The 23,177-nt window shown below is 39.6% G+C and overlaps 1 protein-coding gene across 1 annotated transcript in view; it reads left to right on the top strand.

Annotated features, from left to right (window-relative positions):
- The window catches only part of LOC124777152, a 184,101-nt gene extending 175,109 nt beyond the window's left edge, over positions 1–8,992 (top strand). Inside the window, exons 3-4 of the mRNA XM_047252454.1 lie at positions 3,189–3,383; positions 8,222–8,992. Coding sequence (XP_047108410.1) covers positions 3,189–3,383; positions 8,222–8,358 — 332 coding nt within the window. The 3' untranslated portion in view covers positions 8,359–8,992. The remainder of the gene's footprint in view (positions 1–3,188; positions 3,384–8,221) is intronic.
- Positions 8,993–23,177: the final 14,185 nt, after the last annotated feature.

Here is a 23,177-nt window from a genome sequence, read left to right as displayed (position 1 = left end):
TGATCGTCAGTTACTTTGCTGCTCAATTAGTAAAATTCTTGTACTATTTTGATTGCCTCATTTACTAATAAAATTCCCTCAGCATCGCCTGATTTAATTCGATTACTCACCATTATCCTTAAAGTTGTAGACAACTTTTCGCTTCTTGTATTCATCCCTGCTCTCCCCCCTCCCCCCAGAATTTCAAGGGTGTACTCCAGTGAATATTCCTTAAAGCTATATGACAATGCAGTATTGCTCGATGAATTTCATAATCAAGCCAAGAAGTTTAAAAAAATTCTCAGTAGCTTTGTCCAATTCTCCATATGTTACAAACGTTTGCTGCCTTTCTTTAACCTATCTTCTGAAGGTCAGTATTGCCTCGCTTGTTCCCACGTTTTTCAGGACACCAAGCTGGTGTTCCCCGAATCTGGCTTCTACCAGTTTTTCCCTTCTTCTGCAAATAATTTGTGTCAGTCTTTTGCAAGTATGACTTATCAAATTAATATTTGGGTAATGTTCACACCTGTTTCCGTGACGAAACTGTTCCACATGATGTGCAGGATAGGCAGCCGGACGAAATACCCTCAGAGTTCAAACTGATGTAATAATTTCGTATTACATCAGTTTGAACTCTTGACGGTATTTCGTCTTTCAGTGTATCTTGCACATTACGTGGAACAGTTTTGTCACGTCCGGCTCTCCCTCGGATCTCAATACTACTTAGGGAATACTGCATAATACAGCAGCCTTGTTTCGCCTTAGCTCTTTCAGTGCTGTGTCAAATCCTTTTTGCACCACCACATCTCTCATTTTCTTGTTCTTCCTCTCCTCTCCTCTTTCCATATTATCATCAAGTTAATTTCTAGTGGATTAGCCTGTACATTTTTGTACTATACATATTTTTTCCCAGTGCAATATATCTGGTTACATGTTTTTCCCTGTGCAATATATCTGAGGCGGTGGTGGTGTCGTCATCTCACCGAAGATACAAATGTATTACCGAAGTTGAGGATGGGCAAAGGACAGAAACGCTACAGAAAAATAATTGGCTAGTTGCTATATTTCTTCCAATAATCCGATCAGCAGTCACGGAGCTCAACCGCTATAAATTAACGGGGCATTGTGCGACTAATTAATTTTCCATGCAGTGTTACTTAGTTTTCATTCTCAGAAGTCTACATTGACGTGTCTTCATTTTGACCACGAGTGTGCTCAATTTCGCAGTCCGATAGTCTCTTGTGCAGCTGTTCAACTTTTTTCACTTTTCCTCACTCCCGTTTCAGTTAACAGTCTGTCGAAATTAGAATCATGTGTAGTTGCTAATAAATGAAAGTAGTCGTGGCGCAGTACTAATTTTTTGAATTTGTGGATAGTGCAGGGGCGTGAGTCGAGATGATATTCAGCCTTTCGCGGTCAACGAATGACTTCTGACTCACTGTATTGTTTCTAGCTTATCTTACGCAGTCTTTTTCTAACTTGTGTTTCTATCTGTGGATTAGCCAAATTGTCAGAGAATAATCCCACTTACATAAATTACCTTCCTGTGGTAGACAATTATTGTTCCCGGACAAACCTTCCACGACGGAATTTCAGACAGAACTGAGGCCACATTCCCAGCAGCAGTTAGCTAGATGTACGTGACACGGTATTAGTTCTGTACATTGACTACCGTAACTGGCAGAACGGGCCAGCTACATAACCTGATATCTTGAGTGAATTGAAAACAAATAGAACGACAGGTTCAAATGGAGTAGCAATTCGGTTTCACTAAGAGTACTCTTTGGCACTGCCCCATTAAGGTTCGCCTAGCGGAAAAGACTCCAGCAACTATAAAGAATAAATAAATAAAATTTCGGGTGATTACCTTATATAAGAAGGGTAAAAGAACAGACCCGCAAAATTAGACCAATATTCTTAACGTCGGTATGTCCCAGAATTCATGAGAATCTTCTTACATAATAAATTTCCTTGAGAGAGGAGAGCTTTCATCCACATATGAACATATCATTCTAGGAAAGTGTAGGTCATCTATAAAGGAGACTATAGAGACCCTTTCTTGAGTACTGCACGAGTGTTTGGTACCCTCACCATGCGTCGGATTTGAGAAAGAAATCGAAGCAATTCAGAGGTGATGCTAGATTTGTTACAGGTATGTTCGATCAACTTTATTGAAATTTGCAAGAGTGATGAGAGTTTTTATAAATAACGGGAGGAATATTGCTAACATCATGCAGTGCCGTATCATATTTGTTGCTATGTAAAAACAAAGAGTAAACACAACTAACAATAACGTGAACAATAGACCCCTGTGCGTGTATGTTGAGTACTTTAGGCGGAAACAGGTACGTTTTTGAAGAGGATAACTGTAAAATGATAGATATAAGAATCTGCACTATTCTCAACCGTTTCAGAGATACAGCCAGTGAACGCATGATAACTGTCAGAAATGAAATCATGATAGCGCAACACCGAACTAAAGATTCGACCTTTTTCTGGAATTCCATTCACAACTTGCGACGTAAAAAAAATAAACAAAATGCACTCTCCCACTGCAACGCATTTTATTCTTCGCGTAGTGTTGTTACACTTCGTTTTGAATAACGATGAATTAAGTACGTGGAAGTACTTTCCGAATGAGAACCGAAATAACTATTTGCTTTTGTTTAACACAAGTTAGTGTGATGTCCTCTCGACGAAATTTCATATGATGTGTGGTACGCTGAGAATAACGTAAGAGAAGAACCGGGAGATCATAATAATGAAAAACAGGTTACAGCAATTACTGTGCGTGCCTGAGTCTAGGATAGCCAAAACAGTTTGGCTGTACAAACCGGTAAATCGACGAAGACTGGATGCCACCGGGAAAGTTGGCCTTACTGCCAAAATTCTTTAATCCGGTGCTAATAATTTCCTACTTTCGTGATTTATGTGACTTGGGTACCTGTCTGTACAGTTTCCTGTAAAACATCAATGGTATATTCTGAGGTAGACTGCAACCCACGTACCGTATCTTCTTTGCCAGAAGGTTAGCCACGTCATGTGTTTGGTTGACCAACTGAAAACTACCAGTTTAAGTGTAAACAATTCTTAGGAGGTCCTCAGAACACGTTGGCTACAGTTCCCATGAACAACTGTTTTAATTACTTTTCATTTACTGTTGTGAATATTAGATTCTATTTTAATGACAACGTCTCGGTGTGTTGCAGTCGTGAAGATGCTGTCGGTGATGGAGCAGGCAGGTGACCCGGTGCAGGAGTTCCTGACGTCCGGGCGCACTGGGCGGCGTAACGCGCTGCCAGACATTCTGGGCGAGCATGCGGCCACCACCACTGCAGACCTTTCACACTGCTTGCAGAAGCTCACGACGGCTGATCTTGATGGGAGACACCCCTCAACTTCTGGTAACAACCCCTATCCCCCTCCCCCCAAAACACACACACACACACACACACACACACACACACACACACACTTATGAGGCAAGATTGGAAAGTAACTCACAATAATTTTGTTACCAAAAAGTTTAGTAGATAACAAAACAAAAAAATCACATATTAACTTACATCCTTTACCTATATTTCTTCATGGTTAACAGTGTTCACAACATATTTCTTCCACCGTGGTACCAGTTTCAACATGCCCTGTTCGTAGAAGTCCGTTAGCGTGGTGTATAGTCATGGGACAAAACAGATGTAAGTCCAACAGTGCAAAGTCTGGCCAACGTGGGGGCAAGCATTGTCATGAACAAGTTTGACACCGTCAGCATTAATGCTGTGGCGTTTGTCACGCAGGACGTAACAAAATTTAACCTAAGTTTTAATCTAGCCTGCAGCATTTACAATGGTCCTGTGCACAGCAGAGTTCACCAATAACACACAGCGCGTATCCCAGAATGCTGACACAAGCAGTTTTCTAGAAGACTGAGTCTCTTTGAATTTTTTTCGTACTGGGGAACCATCATGTTTCCACTCTATAGAGGCCTGCTTGGTTTGAAACATGTAGTGGTATGCTCACAACTCGTCCCTAGTGACGATTCCTTTTAGAAACTCATGTCCTGCAACATGATAGGTTAAGTGACCCAAGCTTATCATTCGCTGGCCCTTTTGGTTGCTTGTCAGATTTGTAGGCACACAGCGAGCACTAACTTTACAAAATGTCAGCATGTCATGAACAGTATGGTTCAGTAGGAAATGTTGAACTGCTGCAGTAAGATTCGCAGTTGCATCGCCGGTCATTCAAAATGGCTGCCTCAATGGGTCCAACATTCTTCAGGGCTGCGGCTATTCCTGGCCACCCAGACTGTGGCAAGTCACAAAGGTTCACATGGCCCTCTAGGAACAATGAACACCACCTGGAGACTTTGCTACAGACAATACAGTCGTCCCAATACATGTCACGTGTTTCCCTCTGAATTTCACTTGGTTTACGCCCTTATATCGGACTAAACTTTGCTGCTCTTCACAAGTTAACAGTACCATGGACGCCATATTTATTTCGTAGTTCAAGCTTCTCTCTCTAGAGCTGCACATGAAAATGAAATGCCCTCTGTAGTGCCAACTTCAAACTATATTGTTGAGAAATTTCAACATTCCAGCTGCAGTACCAAGGAAGAAAAAATTATTGTGTGTTACTTTCTGATTCTTCCTCATCAATGCCTTTGAAGGTATCTACTGTGATGCACCAAAAATATTTATGCTAGACCAGTACAGATATACCTTGGGTCATCATTTTGTGCAATAAAAAAGATACAGCATGAGACCAATAACTGAACTAATAAATCAGCTGGGTTCTGTCTTCAAGTTTGGAATCTACTTTGGAGCAAATGAGTCCCCATAAAATTGAAACAGATCATCCTCCTCCTCCTCCTCATCCTCTTCTCGTATCTTATCCCCATAACAATGTCTGGCCTAAAGACCTGCAGAACAACCAAACTGGTCAGTAACAGACTGCAAGCTGCAGAAATGAAAGTTTTATGAATTATGGTTCAGAAAACTAGGAAGAATAGGGTAAGAAATTAAAAAATCAGGAGAGGAACTGGACTGTACACATCCTTGAAAATAAAAGGTGACAAGGGCCCATTTGAGATTGTTTGGCTATGTTAAATGAGTGGTCAAGGGAAAGATAACAAAACAGTGGCTTCACACAAGTTTGACTGATAGGAAGACAAAGGAAGTGTTGACTGGACCAACTGAAGCAAATATAGGAACAAGAGTAGTCAACTGGGATACAGTTGAAATCAGCCTGGTGAACGACTTGTGATGCCAGTTTCAGTTGTGACAAATCGCACACTGTGGCCCTCATTTGGATTGGCTCTCAAAGACTTTTCTATAGTGGTGTTCCATTCATAGGGAATTATATTGGCAGGTTGCACACATTTGATCACTAAGCCAGCTATAAAAAAGTTGATGTAAACTACTTTATCAACCAGTAAATATCTCTGAGGTCATAACTGTCTGGGCTGCATGTGTCATTGGACAGCCAAGTGTAAATGGACAGAAACATATGCTGCAGCTTCAGTATGTAGGATCATTCTGAAGATAATTGGAAGGTACATGGTTCAAGTATCAGTGGAAGAATTTAGTTTCTACAATGTAATGTCTGAAATCTAATGGATTGGTCAGTGCACATTAGAACATACAGATGCACATAAAGGAGGCCTCTGTTTTATAAGAGTATAAACTTTGAATAATTCTCAGGCAGTTCATTATCTACATCCACATCCTATTCAAATAAATCTCCATCACACATGTCGAGAAATATTGGTGATGGTGGTTGTGGTCATCATCATCATCAGGATCATACATTCATTTCACAAGCTCTAACCTCCACTACATTGTGTCACACTTTAAGGCTATTATTTGACAAAAAATACAATTATTGGTAACTCATGTAACCAATATTACAGTCTTACAAAATAATAATTGTAACAAATTCAAAAAGTAATTTAGTTTTATGACCAAAATGCAAGTGAACCTTTTCCTTTTTACCCCTCATTTTATCCTTCAGGGGTAATTACCCCCTGGTTGGTAACTACAGGTGTATAATGACATTTTGACATAGAGTACACAATACTATCAATGCAATGGTAGATATTACCTGCTTCATTGGAAAAAAAAAAAAATCGATGTTGCAGATTCCATTGTAATTTTGTAACTTAACCTGTGCCAACCCAGGCTACGAAGTGATAAAATCACAATAAAACAATTTTTCCAGATAAAAAATGTTCCATGGGATGGAAAGTAAATATTGGTCACCTGCATAGCTAAAATGTAGAAGACCAAAACAAATCGTAACCCTTAAAATGTTGACTGCCACATGAATAGTGACGCATGTCAAACGGACAGGCCACAGCATTAGGCTCTGTTGTGGCTGCCACCAACCACACAACAGTCTACTTGTTGAGTAACTTTACAGGCTGTGGTGTTAGCCTTTTTGGGGCATTCGAAATTTTTATTGTCAATTCATTCATCCAGTCAGTAAATCTCAAGAGGTGCATGTGCTGCAGTCAAGGATGTCATACAGGCAGCCTGAACAAAGAAAAGGCTGTCCTGTTGAGCACAAATATTTTTCCAGCCATCACTCCAGCAGACCATGGCTTCACACAAGTGTCCGTTGTAAAATGCAGTGCATGAGGTATCTCACTATTCATTCCCAAGACTTATTAACGAACAAAGCTCTACTGGCCTACTAGATTGTGTCGTGCTCATGCCATTGCCAATTACTACATTCATGCAGTGCTGCATCTTCGTAACCACCTGTTGAATTCTTTCTTTGCTGGGTCTTAAGTTGGTTTTCCCTTTGTAAAGTTGATGCTATGAATGAGTAGATATCCTTTGAGCAGTTAACATTGTCCACCCTATAAGTTCCTCGGCTGTTATCTGCAATGAAACAAGTTCACAAGTTTTATTTAGTAGAATGCAGATGAATGCATAAGTCAGCCAATTCAGAACAGAGATCGCATTTATTCAACAGCAACATGCAACATTTTTCATAATATTTATTGGGTCTTGTATAAGCAATACACAAAATTTAAGTGTATTTCTCAGCATATGTGCTCGCCCACTCCATACATCCATGTAGACTTACTTTCTCTCACATGTTGCTGCAGCATGCTGGTGCATTCCTAAACCCAGCCAATTGTTGTGACAAACACAAAAAGCAATGCATTCCCACCTTCATGCAAAGAACCACATATACCTGGAAATGGAAAATTTTTAATCGTGCAAGTACCTCTCTGTCGTTGCTGGTCCAGCACTCCTTGGAGAAAGGATGTGGTAGAGAATGGCTCAGCTGTAGTCTAAGTGTTGTTTTCAGAATGAATCTTTCACTCTACAGTATTGCACTTGACACTATGATAATTCATAACAGGACATTTTATACATTCAGTGGCCAAAAACGTCTCCTCCACTGTGTAATTGCGTTTCTCACCAGTGATACAATGGATGAGCAGTGAGTGTGCACACTGTGTACTATCCACACTGTGTACTATCAATCATTTTATTCATTGAGATTAAAAAATTAAAATTTCAACAATATGTGTGATGTAACGAGAACACAGCCCATAATCCTAACATACTGAGAATATATATATCCATGTGTTCAGTGTCAGTCTATCCAAGAATACAAACAAGTTTGTATGTATATTTGTGTAACTGTGAAGAAAATTTGAATTTTTGTGTGGCACTGAAACTGGGTCTCGGTGCTGAAACCTGGAATGAAACAAACAAACAAGGAAGGAAGGAAGGACAAGTAGAAGAAAGCAGAAGTTACATAATATGATTGCAGAAAAGGGCTTCTGACTTTTTGTTGGCTCTGCTGCATTTTGTTAATGCAAAAAAATTGCCTTTAATAAAAAGCAAGATTTTGCACTTGCTCCAATATGCAGCTTGCTAGAAGAAATCTGCAATGCAGTGAAGATCTTATACACTTGTATTGCAGGTCTAGCAACCTATGTCTTGCATTTGTATCTACCGTCTAACTAGGCATTGGAGAAAATGGTTGAATTTTGGCCCTGAGTTAGAGAAATGATTTAACAGCTGGCCAGAACAAATCCCTTTTCTCCAGAAAATAATATCAAAATTGCTTCGATACAATAGGACAATAGAATGTTCAAAAAATTGAGAGATGCATAGAGGGTGGGTTTAATAATTTTAGCATCTTTCACTAGTACAGTAAAATATTAAGAAATGTTCCGCATTTTATTAATATTGTATCACACGCATGATAACTGCTGTTACAGGAGTCACCTGCCAGGGGGCAGTTGCGAGTACGAGTACTGCTGCGAATGGGAGTGGGGCTGCTTCAGATGGAGCCTCATCAGGAGTATCAAACATGGAGACTGACATTAGCCAATCTGGCAGCAATGTGCACAGTTAATGTGGCAGTTAATGTGGCAGTTTATGAACAGTTGGTGTGACCCTGCTGTGAAAATTTTAATTTAATTTTTGTATACACCGTTGTATCAAGTCTGTTAATTTTGTGATAAAATACTTGTCAAAAGCTGCTACATGTAAAATCAGCTTCACTAGGTTGACATTAAGCACATATTGAACAATTAAGCTTAATTATTTGTATGAGACTGTGAGTGTGGTGGCAGCATCTGTGGCATATTCCTTTCAGTACCACTTCAATACAATGTTAGAGTTAGAAGTAAATTTAGTTTCCTCCGTTGTTTGTGGAACAGCGCCATAACTTCATTTGAAAATAAGTAAGTATGTGATGTTTTTAATATTTTACCAACTTACAAACCAGGTAAAAGTGTTATTTGTGATGCAAAAAAGATATTGCTTGTGTTGAAAATAAGTAATTTTGTTACTGGACAAGTAAATTTTTAAAAAATTGTCATAATGTGCAGGTATTTTTTTAATCTTTGTCAGGCTGAAGCAGGTGCAGATGAGAAATTCAAACTAAATAATCTTATGTTAAGAATTGTGACATTTTAAAATTTGTTGACAGCATAATTAGAGATTCTTAATAAACAAAATAAACATGTATACTCCACTGTGTAACACCAATTCTAGTACTTGTGTATTATGTGATTAGCCAAGGACTTCCTGGAGACTTTTAACCATTTTCTTTCACTCACAGCTTCATTGCTGTCCAACATCAGCTGAATCAATATTAAAAGTGGGAAGAAATGAAGACAATAAGAATGTTTCATATTACTAACAAAATAGGTAGTACATTCTTCTATATACGAACTTTGACTGATTATTGGTGATGATTATAAAGCAAATCAGTTAACAAATGTTGGAAGAAACAAAGATCCGTACAGTATTGTGGTAGGTCTGGGACTTGCTTCCTGTGGACAGCTACCCCACTCTATGCAAACTGTTCAGGCCCTGTGCTAATTAGAAACCAGTTGTCAATTTCAGTTGAAATCACCTATGTTAATTTTCAGAAACCATTTACAAGAAAAATTTATGAACGGTATGCTCTCCTTTACATATCAGTACTGCAGCTTGAATAAAATGACTTTGTGGTTGACAGATGACAATAGTGGGGTTGGGGGCGTGGGCAGTGTCGCTGGCATTCAGCAAGCCACACTTGACCAGGCTCTTCAGGTATCTACAAAATAGGCAACACAGCAAGCCTGTGTTACTTGAGAAAGAACTGATTGGCTTGTGGCTGGCTCCTACCACCTATCCCACAACGTCAATCACTAAGTTATTTAAATCTAAGTGTAGGCAGGCTTGCGGAAACAATTTTCATTAATAGTTTCCTTGAATGCTCATTTTATACAGATATAGATCATCTCCAGACCTGAAGGAATAATGAAATAAAGAGTAAAATAAATACTGTACAGAAAGAAAAAATGAAAAAGAAAACCAGCTACTGCAAAAAATAGCTTGTCAATGGGTGCTGTTAACTGTGTGGTGCACACAGTTCAAACTGAGGAAATTGAGAACAATTAAAAAAAATACGATCCTACAGTACAGTGGTTCCCAACCTTTCTGAGACCATTACCCCCAAGAGCAATGACATGTTAGCTATTCCTCCCTTCCCCATCTGACTCCGAACCTGCACCCCACCATCAACATTGACACCTACCTAAACTTTAGAATGAAAAAGGATTATTGGTTTAAGGGCATTTATGATGTCATCTGCTCCTATTGGCATTTCATTTCATTTCATTTTAGTTTGCCGTAGCCAATCGGGTGACAGTAGACAATAGTGCGTGAGAATCTCAGAATCTCATTTCTTGGGATATTGTTTTGTATTCCAGTGTTAGAGTTTTGGTTGTGAGATGGCAAAGTCAGTGAATGTGACAGGAGGAAAACTGGCTGTGGTAACAGACTGACCAGTAGTGTTGTCTGTGTTATGGGCTAGCGTGAAATGATAGTTTAGTTGTGAGTTGTCAAAGCCAACAAATGTTACTGAAGGAAAACTGGCTGTGGTGACGAACCTGTTGTAGCATAGCTGGATGACAATTTTGAAAACTTTTTAGGGTATTTTTGAAAGCCTCGATTTCCAAAGTTGTGGTTGCGCGGGATCCTAAGAGTACAAACATTTACAGAATTTTCTGTTTTGTATGACAACATTCTGCATAACCTACTCAATTATGCTGCATCTCATAATTTATACATTCAATATCATGACAACATTTATCAAACAGTATTTTCTCATTGGTTCCACTGTCTTGTTTAATCATGCAACTCATCATTTGTCCTGTTCACTTCTCATCATTAACCATGCAAACAGTTTCAAACTACAGCATGCAATGCAAAAGCTGCCAGCACATAAGTGCACTTTTATTTAAAATGAGAAAAGGCAAATGATATCTAGTTTGTAGGTGTTTTATCAAAACTCAAACTAATAAATCAGTGACGCAATTGGTTTGAACAAGCTTTTCTATAGACTGCTGAAGCAATCCTCAGTTCATTGCAAGTGTTACTTAAAACCACCACTTAGAAAAGAAAAGTAACTATCCATATTGAGGGTAGATGCTTGGTACAAAACCTGCTTCCTGCACACCACTCCCCTTCCTAGTTACACTTGCATCAACACACTGTGCACCACCAATTAAAATTATGCAAATTAAAATGTGTGCAGAGTACTTACAAGGGGAGGCCGCCAATTGTGAAATTCAGAATCGATTCATACTGCGCATAATAAAAGCTCATGGCCAGAGGTGTAATGTGGCAAAGCACCAAGATGCACCTCTCAGCCGTTGTCGAGAAAATCGACAGTTAAAAGAAATCATTGCGGTGAAATACTCTCTACGATTAGTGATATTCTACAGCGTCGTGGCGCAGCGGTAAGCGCTGGAGTTCGTAATCCGAAGGCCGCCGGATCGAATCTCGCGGCCATGAGCTTTTATTATGCGCAGTATGAATCGAATCTGAATTTCACAATTGGCGGCTTCCCCTTGTTAGTTAAGAAGCAAGGGGTCCAGCAATCAACTGATTTACAAAAAGAAGGCCTAACAGAAATTGGAAGACTTCAGGCTGTCATTGTTTTGTGTGTTTCCCCTGCCATTAATACCAATTCTGGTATCCCAGTCGGACAATTTTGACAGCCCGCCACAAGGCATGAATGTAGATGACAACCACTAGGCGGGCCCCAATAATCTGTGAGCACTGCTGTCACAACCACAGCACTGTGTGCTGGCTATACCTGTCACGCCAGCCTATCAGCACTCACGGTGGGCCCTATAAAGCCGGCAGGGCATGGGCTCCGAAGTCAGTCATGTTCTGACTGCGCTCTTGTGTTGTTCATCAAACTCTGAGAAGGCATTTTCATGAGATATTTAAGCACATGTGATGTATTTGTCTCAATGTTACTGTGATAGGTGCATGTACAGAGCACAAAGTATGCATTAGTAGGTGGACTGTGTGAGGAAGATGTTCCTACATTTGTTTCACAGGCTGTGAGCCCTGCAACATTGTTTCATATATGAATGTTAGTGTTTAAAAAAAAAAGTAATCATTTGTAACTTACTTATTCAGTAATGTAGTCTTAACAAAATTGTGATAATACAGGACCTAGCAGAATGAATTGTAGGTTGTGAGTCACATGGTACAGTGTCACTTTTGTGCCTGCATGAAATAAGTATGCACTTGTTGCATTGGGGAAGGGTGGTTATTTGTAATACTATGGCCTCAAGTGTTCAGAGGTTTGAGGTATATTTAAAAAATAACGATTATCCCATCACAGTTCAGTGACTTTATTCACCCTTTTGAGCTGAAATAACATGATGAAGTCTCAGATTATTTGCAAAAACTCAGGACTACTGCATCTTGTGCAAAGAACAAAAGTCCAGGCACCAAAGCGTACAAACTGCACGTACAGACTGCGCGCACAGTGGAGGAGGCACATAAAGCAGTTGTCCCAAGTTCTCACTGTTCTGATGCCAGATTTGCTTAGGTAATAACAATTTCAGAGCATACCCTTTGGTGTGTCATCTGTGACAACCTGCGCTTACATCCATGCAAATTCCAGGTCACATAGAAACTAATCAAACGAGATAAAATTGCTTGATGAAACAAGGCCTTGCATTTCCTGGAGCTTTATGCAGCCAGCCCACATATGTGAAACAACCAATACCAATATCGGGCCCATTTTCGTCCAAACGGAGGTGTAAATGAACAGGTTTAAAGCAATGGACATGACGTAGTCAAACTAATGCTTATTGGCTGCATGAGCACCCATGTACTGTGAATGGGTGACTGTGTGGTGCAGCATGGCTTTGTTTCACACAATCGGTCAATATTTTTTGAGGGTATTTAGGATCATGCAGTAACAGTTACTAGTGATTGCTCTGTCCAATTTTAAATGATTTCTCCTTCCAGTGATGTTCGACGTAGTTTAAACAGGATGGGGCAGCTCGTAGGGCCCACGCGTCCATGAATGTCTTGTGGTGTCAATTTCATGGTTGGTTGGTTGGTTGGTTGGTTGGTTGGTTGGTTTCCAGATTTGGAGACATTCACTGACCAGCAAGGTTGCCCAATTTGACTGCCACTGATTTCTTGTTGTGGGAATACTAGAAGAATCAAGTGTATGCTACACATCCTCATACCACAGCTGAACTCGAAATGATACATATACCTGTGAAAGGGAACCCCATTGAACATGCTGAATTGGGTGATGAAAGATTTTCTTTGCCTCCTGGAGGAATTCACAGAATGTGATGGCAACCATCTGTGTGGTGTTTCATTCAAAACAAAGTAAAGAGCATACATACATACATATATATGGTACACGTTTTTCTTTGTTTTCATTGTTTGTCAGTTTGTTTCAAAATTCTGTTCCTTTTTATATCCTAATATTCATTATGCACAACCTTGTACTAATAATCACAATAAGCACATCCTAATACATAAACACAAGATTATATTTGAACATACAGAAATTCTGGCTCATGCTTTTCAACCTGTTGGAACTTTGTGATTAGAGAAGCAGTGGAAATTAGACATGGGCTAATTACTTCAATGAACACATACATGAATGAATTTAGCAAAGCATGGATGTGTGGATTCAATAAAGCTAACAGAGAGAGACTTCACGTAGTTTACTGGCACTGCAAGTGATACTAGACAGGGAGCAGAAACGTAATCTGTAATCACAGAGGGCACCATCTCAATGTGCACCACATCCCTGACATAATCTAGCCAATCTGATGTCACCATCTTCGCATAAAAGTGGGGGCCTCGCCAGTTTCATGACTGTCAGAATTGGCCCTGGAGGCACTAATCAAAAGCTTTGTATTTTATCTGAATTTGACACAGTAAGTTAACTGAGAACTTTTTATCCAAGAACTCCCTCACTAAATAACAACATCCCAAGTGAATCTGAATTGTGAAGCAAGTGCACAAAAAGGGACTGAAGGCTGGTAATGCCAAGGCATGTCTGATGTGAAGGTAGCCCCTTATGGGGACACTCATCACTTTAGGCCTCATTCTTGGTGCTATCTGGCAGCAGCACAAGCTGGATTTGGGCAAGAAACAGTGCTGTTAGCAGTGATACCTGGCAGCATCTTTTCATACTCCTTTTCGTTGCAGCTGGTGAGATACAGGTGTGCCATATAATGCACATAACTTTGTTATGGGAGGTATTACTAGCAATCCCAAGTGCCTCAGGGACCAGGAACTTGATGTCAATGGTGAGGTAAACATGTGGTAGCTCATATAGTGGATCTGATGAACACCTGCCCCAAGTGCCTGACACACTGGGATAACAGGAAAAAAGTAAAAATAGATTGTAGATAATACATGTTCAGCTGAGAAAAACTACAGTGTTTGTCAAGGCATCAAACAAGTTGGTTAGTTACTTACTGTTAATAGTTTATGCAGAGGAATTTACGATTTTAAGTTCCTTGAACCTTCATCAGCTAGCTAGAAATTCTTCTTAATAAAATCCTCAGTATACCTTAGGTAAAAAATCTGTTAATTTCAGCCTAAAAAGCTATGGCTTCTGATTCCGGGACTCAAATATTATATTCCACAGGCACCACAGAATATATTATGTGGTTGATGTCTGTAAAATCTGTCTTATCATGACATCACCGGTTGTGTTGAACTCCAGACAATAAGACCAGGCGTAGGTTGAGTCTAAGGGAAGTAGAGGAAAAGAACCTTCTCAGCTACTGGCCGAAGAAACCAAACGGAGCAGAGTATAAAATTGTGATTATTTTGAATGGATAATGTTTCCATTTCTGGTGCCCTTTTTTGAATCTCACTTGCCTATTATTGGTTCTGGAAAATCAACTGAGTCTGTTTCTGAGAGGATAGAGATGACACATTTACTGCATCTTGTTGTAATATCTAATAAGAAATTTATAACAGGTGCATTTATTCAAAGACACTAATGGTTTTTGTTCTTATTGTGTTAATGACTTGTGAAATTTCAGTGCGTCAGTAGTAGTAGCAGTAGAACATGTTCTGCGACTATGACAGTCATTTCATGAAAAACATTATTCATGAGCAGAGCAATTACAGTTTTTCACTTGTTCCAGAAAATATATTAAAAGAAGTTGGAACTAATTATTTGCCTGAGAAAAAGTTCCACTCAGTGTCTTTTAAGCTGGCCTATCAGCTCCCTAGTCCTGAACTGGTAGAAGTTAGTAGCCTTTGGAAGACTTTAGCCAGTAATAATTTTCTTTTTGGCGGCAGCCAGCATTACCTAACTGACAATAGTATGGAGTTAGTCATTGTTGACTGTTGTGTTACTGTATTGTGTGTCACTGTGTTTAATACTGTTTCCTTTCCTGGTGATAAGTGTACATCACTGTTGCAGTTAGGATCACTATTAAACATGTCACTACACAAGACAATTTCAGTTTTGATTATGAACAACATGTAAGAGATATTTACTTCCACGTGTTACTTATGCTTTTGTGGAAGCATGAGCCACAGATTAAAGTGCCTACACTGTGGGAGGCAGGCAGGGCTTGTCCTCCGTGCTGTCCCCACACTTTGCAGTCTATGTGGACACCAGGATCGCTTCCTCCACTTGCCACAACTCTCCTCTGGTATTGAGCAATTCACAGTTAACACATTGTCCATCAGATGGCAGCTGTCTAAGGTATCATCCAGGTTCAGAATGTAAGTAGTATTCTGTAATTTGGCATAACTCAGATAAAATCTGATTATTCGTCAATTTTCAGTGTAGGCATGAGACTGATTTATAGACAAAGTGTATTAGGTCTGTGTGGAACCTACAGGATCTGTAAGTATATTTCATGTTTGAAGGCAGGCAGAGAGAGAGAGAGAGAGAGAGAGAGAGAGAGAGAGAGAGAGAGAGAACTGTAATGGAGTATGGAGGAAAGAGGTCTTCTCATGCAAAATGGAAAGGATGGGGGAATCCCCTCCCACATTACTAATTATTACAAAGCGTTGATGTGGACAGCAGTGAAAAATTGTATCTTCACTGGAAGGTTGCCATGGTGCTGTCTTAAGGTGAGCAGCTATCAGCCAGTGTTACTCTCAGACAAGGGCGTATAAGGACAGTGTTTGCATTCGTAGCCACAGAATGGTAAACTTTGTGTGTTACTGGATAACCAGGCATTTACAAGGAATGCATAAAGGTCTGGATCCCTTCTGATTGTAATGAATGACAAAACATGTTGATGAAGTGCTTCTTATTCATTATTGCATGAAAATTCGCAAATCAAAATAAACATGTTCCCCCATTTAATGTAAAAACTACTTGGCTGTATGGCAATGCGTATAGTGGGTTGATGACAGACGAGCAACTTACTGGCTGCCATGAAATATTAATTTATGTCAAAAATAGTACAACTAACATGGTCATGTTCAAGTACAGAAGAGCACTCAAGAAAGTACAAAGATCCTTACCTCTTTCAACCAGCTATTCTGTCGAGCACTAATCTCATTTTTCATGAAAACAGATAGTGGTCCCTGAAAGTGACGACCACCTAAGTAAGCACGCAGTACAATGAGTCAGTTGAAGCAAAGCACACACAGCACAAAGAAAAGAAAATGTACAATGTGTAAACATAAATATACTTTTCACTATAGGTAAAGGAAATAGTTTGCAGATTGGTCACTAAAAACCCCTTGGGGTACACGAATAGTGACCCCACACTCCATTCCGTCATAACCAGAGTTTACTCCTTCAATCTCTCTCTACTGTGTGGTGGCTCACTGCCACTGGGTCCAAGTCTTTTTTAGTTGACACCATTTAGGCAACCTGTGTGTTGGTGATGATGAAATGATGATGACAACACAACACCCAGTCCCTGAGTGGAGAAAGTCCCTGGCTCACCCTGGAATTGAAACTGGGCCTCTGCTGGCATCCAGCCATGTTGACACTACAGCTACTGAGGCGGATACAGGTGAACATTGACAATAGGATGGGTATCCATCATCTCCCGTTATCGCTTGCTCTAACAATCCTATTAGATATCTATTAGAACACTGGTCATTTACATGCAAAGAAAGTTTTTGTTTGGTTCCCTGCAAGGACTGTGAACTGTTTGTCTGTTTATGATATCAAACAGTGTTGGATCTATGTTACTATCCAGAAATTAATCACTTACACAGGTTGTCAAAAAAATATTTTTCGAAAGTTGTTTGAAATTTGAATGTGAAATGGTGGAATGAACACCTTTTTGGGATCCACAAGGCTTTTCCTCTCAACATTTTTAACCCCTACCTCTAAGGTTTTTCTCAAGGGCCAAGCTTTTATTTTATTTTATTTTTTTTATATATATATATATATATATATATATATATATATATATATATAGTGTTGCTTTCTGGCTCTACTGTCCCATTCACAGAGAAAGCAAGGGAACTTTGTATAGCCACTTTGTTGACCAAGCAGCATTGAAATCACTTCTAAATCACAACATAGTGTCCATTTGTGGTCTGAATAGCAGAGTTTGCTTAAAACCAGTTCAAGGTTTTCATAACATTCTTCTAAGTGAACCAAGTGTCCAACTGGTACAGAAGCATACTTATTGCCATTGTGTAGAAGTACTGCTTTAAGACTTCTTTTTGAAGAATCAATAAAAAGTCTCCATTCATCAGGAGCATATTCTATTTTGAAACATGCCATAAGTCCAGGAACATCACCACAAAACACCAGGTCACCTTCTCGAGAGAAGAAAGATACGAAATCCTTGTCCCTCGATCGATCCAAGAAAAGGATGTACCCAGAGCCAACATAAGTTTATCTTTCAATCTAGATCCTAAAACCTGTGCCGTTTCTTTAGAAAGGCCTAGGTCTCTAACTAAATCGTTCGGTTCAGATCGTGAGAATGGGATTGGTTGTGCCAGGACCATAGCAATCTCGGTCTTCTTCACTATCTCCTTGCTGAGCCAATGGCTCATGATCATCTATATCATCCAAAGAATCTGGAGGAGGGGGTATTGGTACTTCAGGTCCATGGGGAATAGGGTGATTGGCTGATTGAATGTTAGGGTAAGAAATATTCTTTTTGTTTTCCAGATTGAAACCTCGTACGTTGCAAGAACAAAAATAGCAATCATCACTATGATTTTTGGGCGTCCTCTGAACGATTGGTATTCCAAAATGTAAGGACTGCTTTTTATGTTGAAACCATTGCCTCAGTTCTTCAACACACACTGAACAAACTTTTTGTGGGGCCCAAGGCTTATCTAGATCGCCTTACTTTATACCAAAATAGGCGAAATATACTTTTTCAACAAAATTGGAAATGTTTCTTTGTTGCTTTTTAATGGTATAGCTACCACAAATGTAGCAGAAGCAATCTGGCGAGTTTATACATCCTCTGATAGCCATTGTTCATTGTACACAAAACAACTTCACAATACAAGAGAACAGCACTTTAAAGCACTAGTAACATGTGAACAGCACAGAGTGAAGAGGTACTGTGAACTGTAGGACAATGGCAGCAGCTCACTTCTTGGTGATGGTGGGGGAAGGGGCAGCGCGACAGACACTGACATGAAAATACTGCTGGTTTCTCCTAGTTACTCTTTATTTTACACATATCTAGTATAAAAAGGCTAAGTAACAGTTTATGGAGATCCTAAAAACCAAAATTCAAACTCACTAGAGTGCTGAAATATATTTTAAAAAAGCTAGAACCAGACAAGCAGTTTGTGAAATAACTGTACGTGATGGAATTTTTTCACTATTTTTCCCAATATCACCATTGAAAGCACCATAAAAATCACTTAATAAATTTGAAACAATTTTTATGTCGCAGACCTATTTTATTAGCCTATTGACATTGTTGGGATATATTTTTCCTTCCAGCCACAGGATACGTGTACCAAGCAGGCCATGGTTTTGCCGCTAAATGCTGTACATGTAGCACAAAGCTGACACAAAAATGATCTCTTTTGTAATCAGGCTGACCAGCAAGTAAAACTTCAAGTGGGAAACACCCAGTGTTACAGCATGTTGATTATATACAGCACAAGTCCAGCAAAAAAGTTCTGCTTTGGATGTGTTGTAGATGTAATAAACAGATTAAGCCTTCCATATTCTTGTACGTAACAGGAAGCATCCTGAATATGTTCTTCCGTATTGTGGGTTGTTGTTGTTGTTGTTGTTGTTGTGGTCTTCAGTCCTGAGACTGGTTTGATGCAGCTCTCCATGCTACTCTATCCTATGCAAGCCTCTTCATCTCCCAGTACCTACTGCAACCTACATCCTTCTGAATCTGCTTAGTGTATTCATCTCTTGGTATCCCTCTACGATTTTTACCCTCCACACTGCCCTCCAATACTAAATTGGTGATCCCTTGATGCTTCAGAACATGTCTTACCAACCGATCCCTTCTTCTGGTCAAGTTGTGCCACAAACTTCTCTTCTCCCCAATCCTATTCAATACTTCCTCATTAGTTATGTGATCTACCCATCTAATCTTCAGCATTCTTCTGTAGCACCACATTTCAAAAGCTTCTATTCTCTTCTTGTCCAAACTATTTATCGTCCATGTTTCACTTCCATACATGGCTACACTCCATACAAATACTTTCAGAAATGACTTCCTGACACTTAAATCTATACTCGATGTTAACAAATTTCTCTTTGTGGGGGCAGCTGGTAAAAGTGGACAGAAGAATCAGTAATCAGGCTAAGTTGTGCATCCTGTCACATAATACCCTGCAAGTGCACATACAGCAGTGGCATTAATTCTGGACACTTTGTCGAAATGTTCATTCATTTCAAGATCACCTATTGTATTGTGTATTTAAACTGGGGACCTAGAAACGGTGGAGAGGTTTTATCCCACTGTAGCCCTCAGTGGTTCACAACCCCCCAACAGGCTAGAGCAGTAGCAATTAAGATTGGTAGGCACTGGTATCAACAAGCTTAGAGCGATCACATGTTTATGTGATCGCTCTAAGCTTATTGATACCAGTGCCTACCAATCTTAATTGTATATTACAGCACTGAGGATAGTCACTAAGTGACCGAAAATCGATTTTGCGGATAATAAAACAAAAAAACACGACCAATGCTGTTTCTCCTTCCAATTATATCCATTATCTGGTCGTGGTGCACAGAACACTCCATGGAGTCACCAATCAATAAGTTTGTATCTGGTACAAATAAACTGGGTCAGTCAAAATTGCTCCAAGAACCAGCAGAAAACCAATACTGACTAATCAAGATTGTCATAGAATCTCTCATCTTCCTCTGCAAGGTCGTCAGTGCACCACAGAAGACATAAATGCAATCTTGAAGACTTCAAGGGTTGAAATTTCTGATTGAATCATTAGACAGAAACTTTGCGATAATGGTTCGTGACCGAGGACTGCCTTATCTGAACAAAATGTAGAGTCAGAAACATGTGCAATGGGTGTTATTGCCGCAGTGCACCACTGCCATTATGAAGCATCCCATCAGTGTTGTTGTGTGTGGCTGTGTGGCAAATCGTGGCATTGAATGTCTGGCATTATTACAGTGCAACATTATCGCAAAAAAGTACTAATATATTGAAAATAACCCAGTCATGGTTGTGAAGTTATTTTTATTTAAAACTAATGCATATCGGTATGGTTAGGCATTGTCATAACTTTTCAACTGTGATTGTTTTATTTTCAATATAACCATGAAATCCATGTATCAGGTAGCTGCTGATGGAATGGAGTGAATGTTACAAAAAGTATGAAAGCGAAGTCTTAAGAGTTGAACTTGCTGCCCTCTACCTGCAATTTGAAATAACAATCAATACATCTTTCAGCAAGACAGTGTGCCATGTCATACCACAATAATCAATAAGAAACAGTTTGATGATCATTAGATCAGTGTGTTGCCTTGGCCTGGAAACGGTCCCAACCTAACCCAACTGAGAAATTGTGGTCAAGGCTTCAAATCATGGTTTCACAAAAGAATCCCAGTAATAAAAGGGAACTCTTAGATGATGATTGGTGTGTGGGGCGCTCAACTGCGCGGTTATCAGCGCCCAAGGATATCCCACAAACTACTAAAAAATATTGCAATAACTTTTGTTCGGAGTAGTAACATCCTGGAATTGTTGGGTTGTAAGTATTTTGTTTGATGTTCTTAAAATTTTTAATTAAATTTATATATTTGAACTTTATTTCCCAAATAATGGGCATTAAGGCATGCTTTTTGTATGTTGTTGTTGTTGTGGTCCTCAGTCCTGAAACTGGTTTGATGCAGCTCTCCATACTACTCTATCCTGTGCAAGCTTTTTCATCTCCCAGTACCTACTGCAACCTACATCCTTCTGAATCTGCTTAGTGTATTCATCTCTTGGTCTCCCTCTACGATTTTTACCCTCCACGCTGCCCTCCAATACTAAATTGGTGATCCCTTGATGCCTCAGAACATGTCCTACCAACCGATCCCTTCTTCTGGTCAAGTTGTGCCACAAACTTCTCTTCTCCCCAATCCTATTCAATACTTCCTCATTAGTTATGTGATCTACCCATCTAATCTTCAGCATTCTTCTGTAGCACCACATTTCGAAAGCTTCTATTCTCTTCTTGTCCAAACTATTTATCATCCATGTTTCACTTCCATACATGGCTACACTCCATACGAATACTTTCAGAAATGACTTCCTGACACTTAAATCAATACTGGATGTTAACAAATTTCTCTTCTTCAGAAACGCTTTCCTTGCCATTGCCAGCCTACATTTTATATCCTCTCTACTTCGACCATCATCAGTTATTTTGCTCCCCTAATAGCAAAACTCCTTTACTACTTTAAGTGCCTCATTTCCTAATCTAATTCCCTCAGCATCACCCAACTTAATTAGACTACATTCCATTATCCTTGTTTTGCTTTTGTTGATGTTCATCTTATATCCTCCTTTCAAGACACTGTCCATTCCATTCAACTGCTCTTCCAAGTCCTTTGCTGTCTCTGACAGAATTACAATGTCATCGGCAAACCTCAAAGTTTTTATTTCTTCTCCATGAATTTTAATACCTACTCTGAATTTTTCTTTTGTTTCCTTTACTGCTTGCTCAATATACAGATTGAATAACATCAGGGAGAGGCTACAACCCTGTCTTACTCCCTTCCCAACCACTGCTTCCCTTTCATGCCCCTCGACTCTTATAACTGCCATCTGGTTTCTGTACAAATTGTAAATAGCCTTTCGCTCCCTGTATTTTACCCCTGCCACCTTTAGAATTTGAAAGAGAGTATTCCAGTCAACATTATCAAAAGCTTTCTCTAAGTCTACAAATGCTAGAAACGTAGGTTTCCCTTTCCTTAATCTTTCTTCTAAGATAAGTCGTAAGGTCAGTATTGCCTCACGTGTTCCAGTGTTTTTTGTATATTTGTACTGAATGGTATTGTATATTTCAACTAAAATAAACTCCTGAATGCAATATTCACTGAATCTTTATAAAGTGTCCAGAATTAATGGCACTTCTGTAATCTTCAGCACATAACTGTCCCTGGTTGTTGCATCTGTACAATAAGCACTCTGTCTCAATTTTGGCATAAATATCAATGATGAGTTGGCTGAACAGTCAACGAAATCTTTGGAAGTAGGCAAAACGATTTCATCTTATTTGCAGCTGGTGAGCATAAAATTATCAGGATTTTTTTTTATGTTGGCAGCAGTCTTGTAGTAATGATGACCAGCTTTCAGCATAAGGGTGACAGGTTGTCTTCCCTTACTACAATCTGTGTGTCAGATTGCGCATTCTGATTAGGGGCTGTCCATTTGGCCACTGCCGCAGGTGCTGTAGATAGTTGCCAACCAGGACTGCCAAAAGTTCTGGAGCTCTTGCAGCAGTAGTTCACACATTGAGAGCAAGCTCAGTCTGGTTGTGCCTAGCTCTAGCTCTGGGATACTCATGACTGTGGCTCCAGTCAGGAACTGACCTGGGATGACATTTTGGGGATCAGTAGGTCCACAAGCAGGTGTGTGAGAGGACGAGAATTTAAGCAAGTAGTAAATTGACAAGTCAGTATTGTCAGCACTTTGTATGTTGGACGTAAGGTTCCAGTCGTTCACTGCATGTCATCTGAAGGATTTCCCTCCTGCATCTCCTATTCCACCAAAGTGTGGTTATACAGGACGAATACTGTGCCAGTCGATGACTTCTTTGTTCATAAAGGTTTTGACCTTTCAGATAATTAATTCTTACAGCAGCTTGTACCTCATGGACTGAAAATGAATGCTCACAGCAGATTGTACATCACGGAGTGACAATAAATGCTCACAGAAGCTTGTAACTAATAGAGCTTCTGACTTGTTCCAGCAAAATTTGTCTTTGGACGGATAAGAGTGCTTCAGCAGC

This window comes from Schistocerca piceifrons, chromosome 2 (assembly GCF_021461385.2).
Source record: "Schistocerca piceifrons isolate TAMUIC-IGC-003096 chromosome 2, iqSchPice1.1, whole genome shotgun sequence".
Classification (NCBI taxonomy): domain Eukaryota; kingdom Metazoa; phylum Arthropoda; class Insecta; order Orthoptera; family Acrididae; genus Schistocerca; species Schistocerca piceifrons.
Note: the sequence above shows the minus strand (reverse complement) of the source record. Positions and strands in the feature narration are given on the sequence as shown.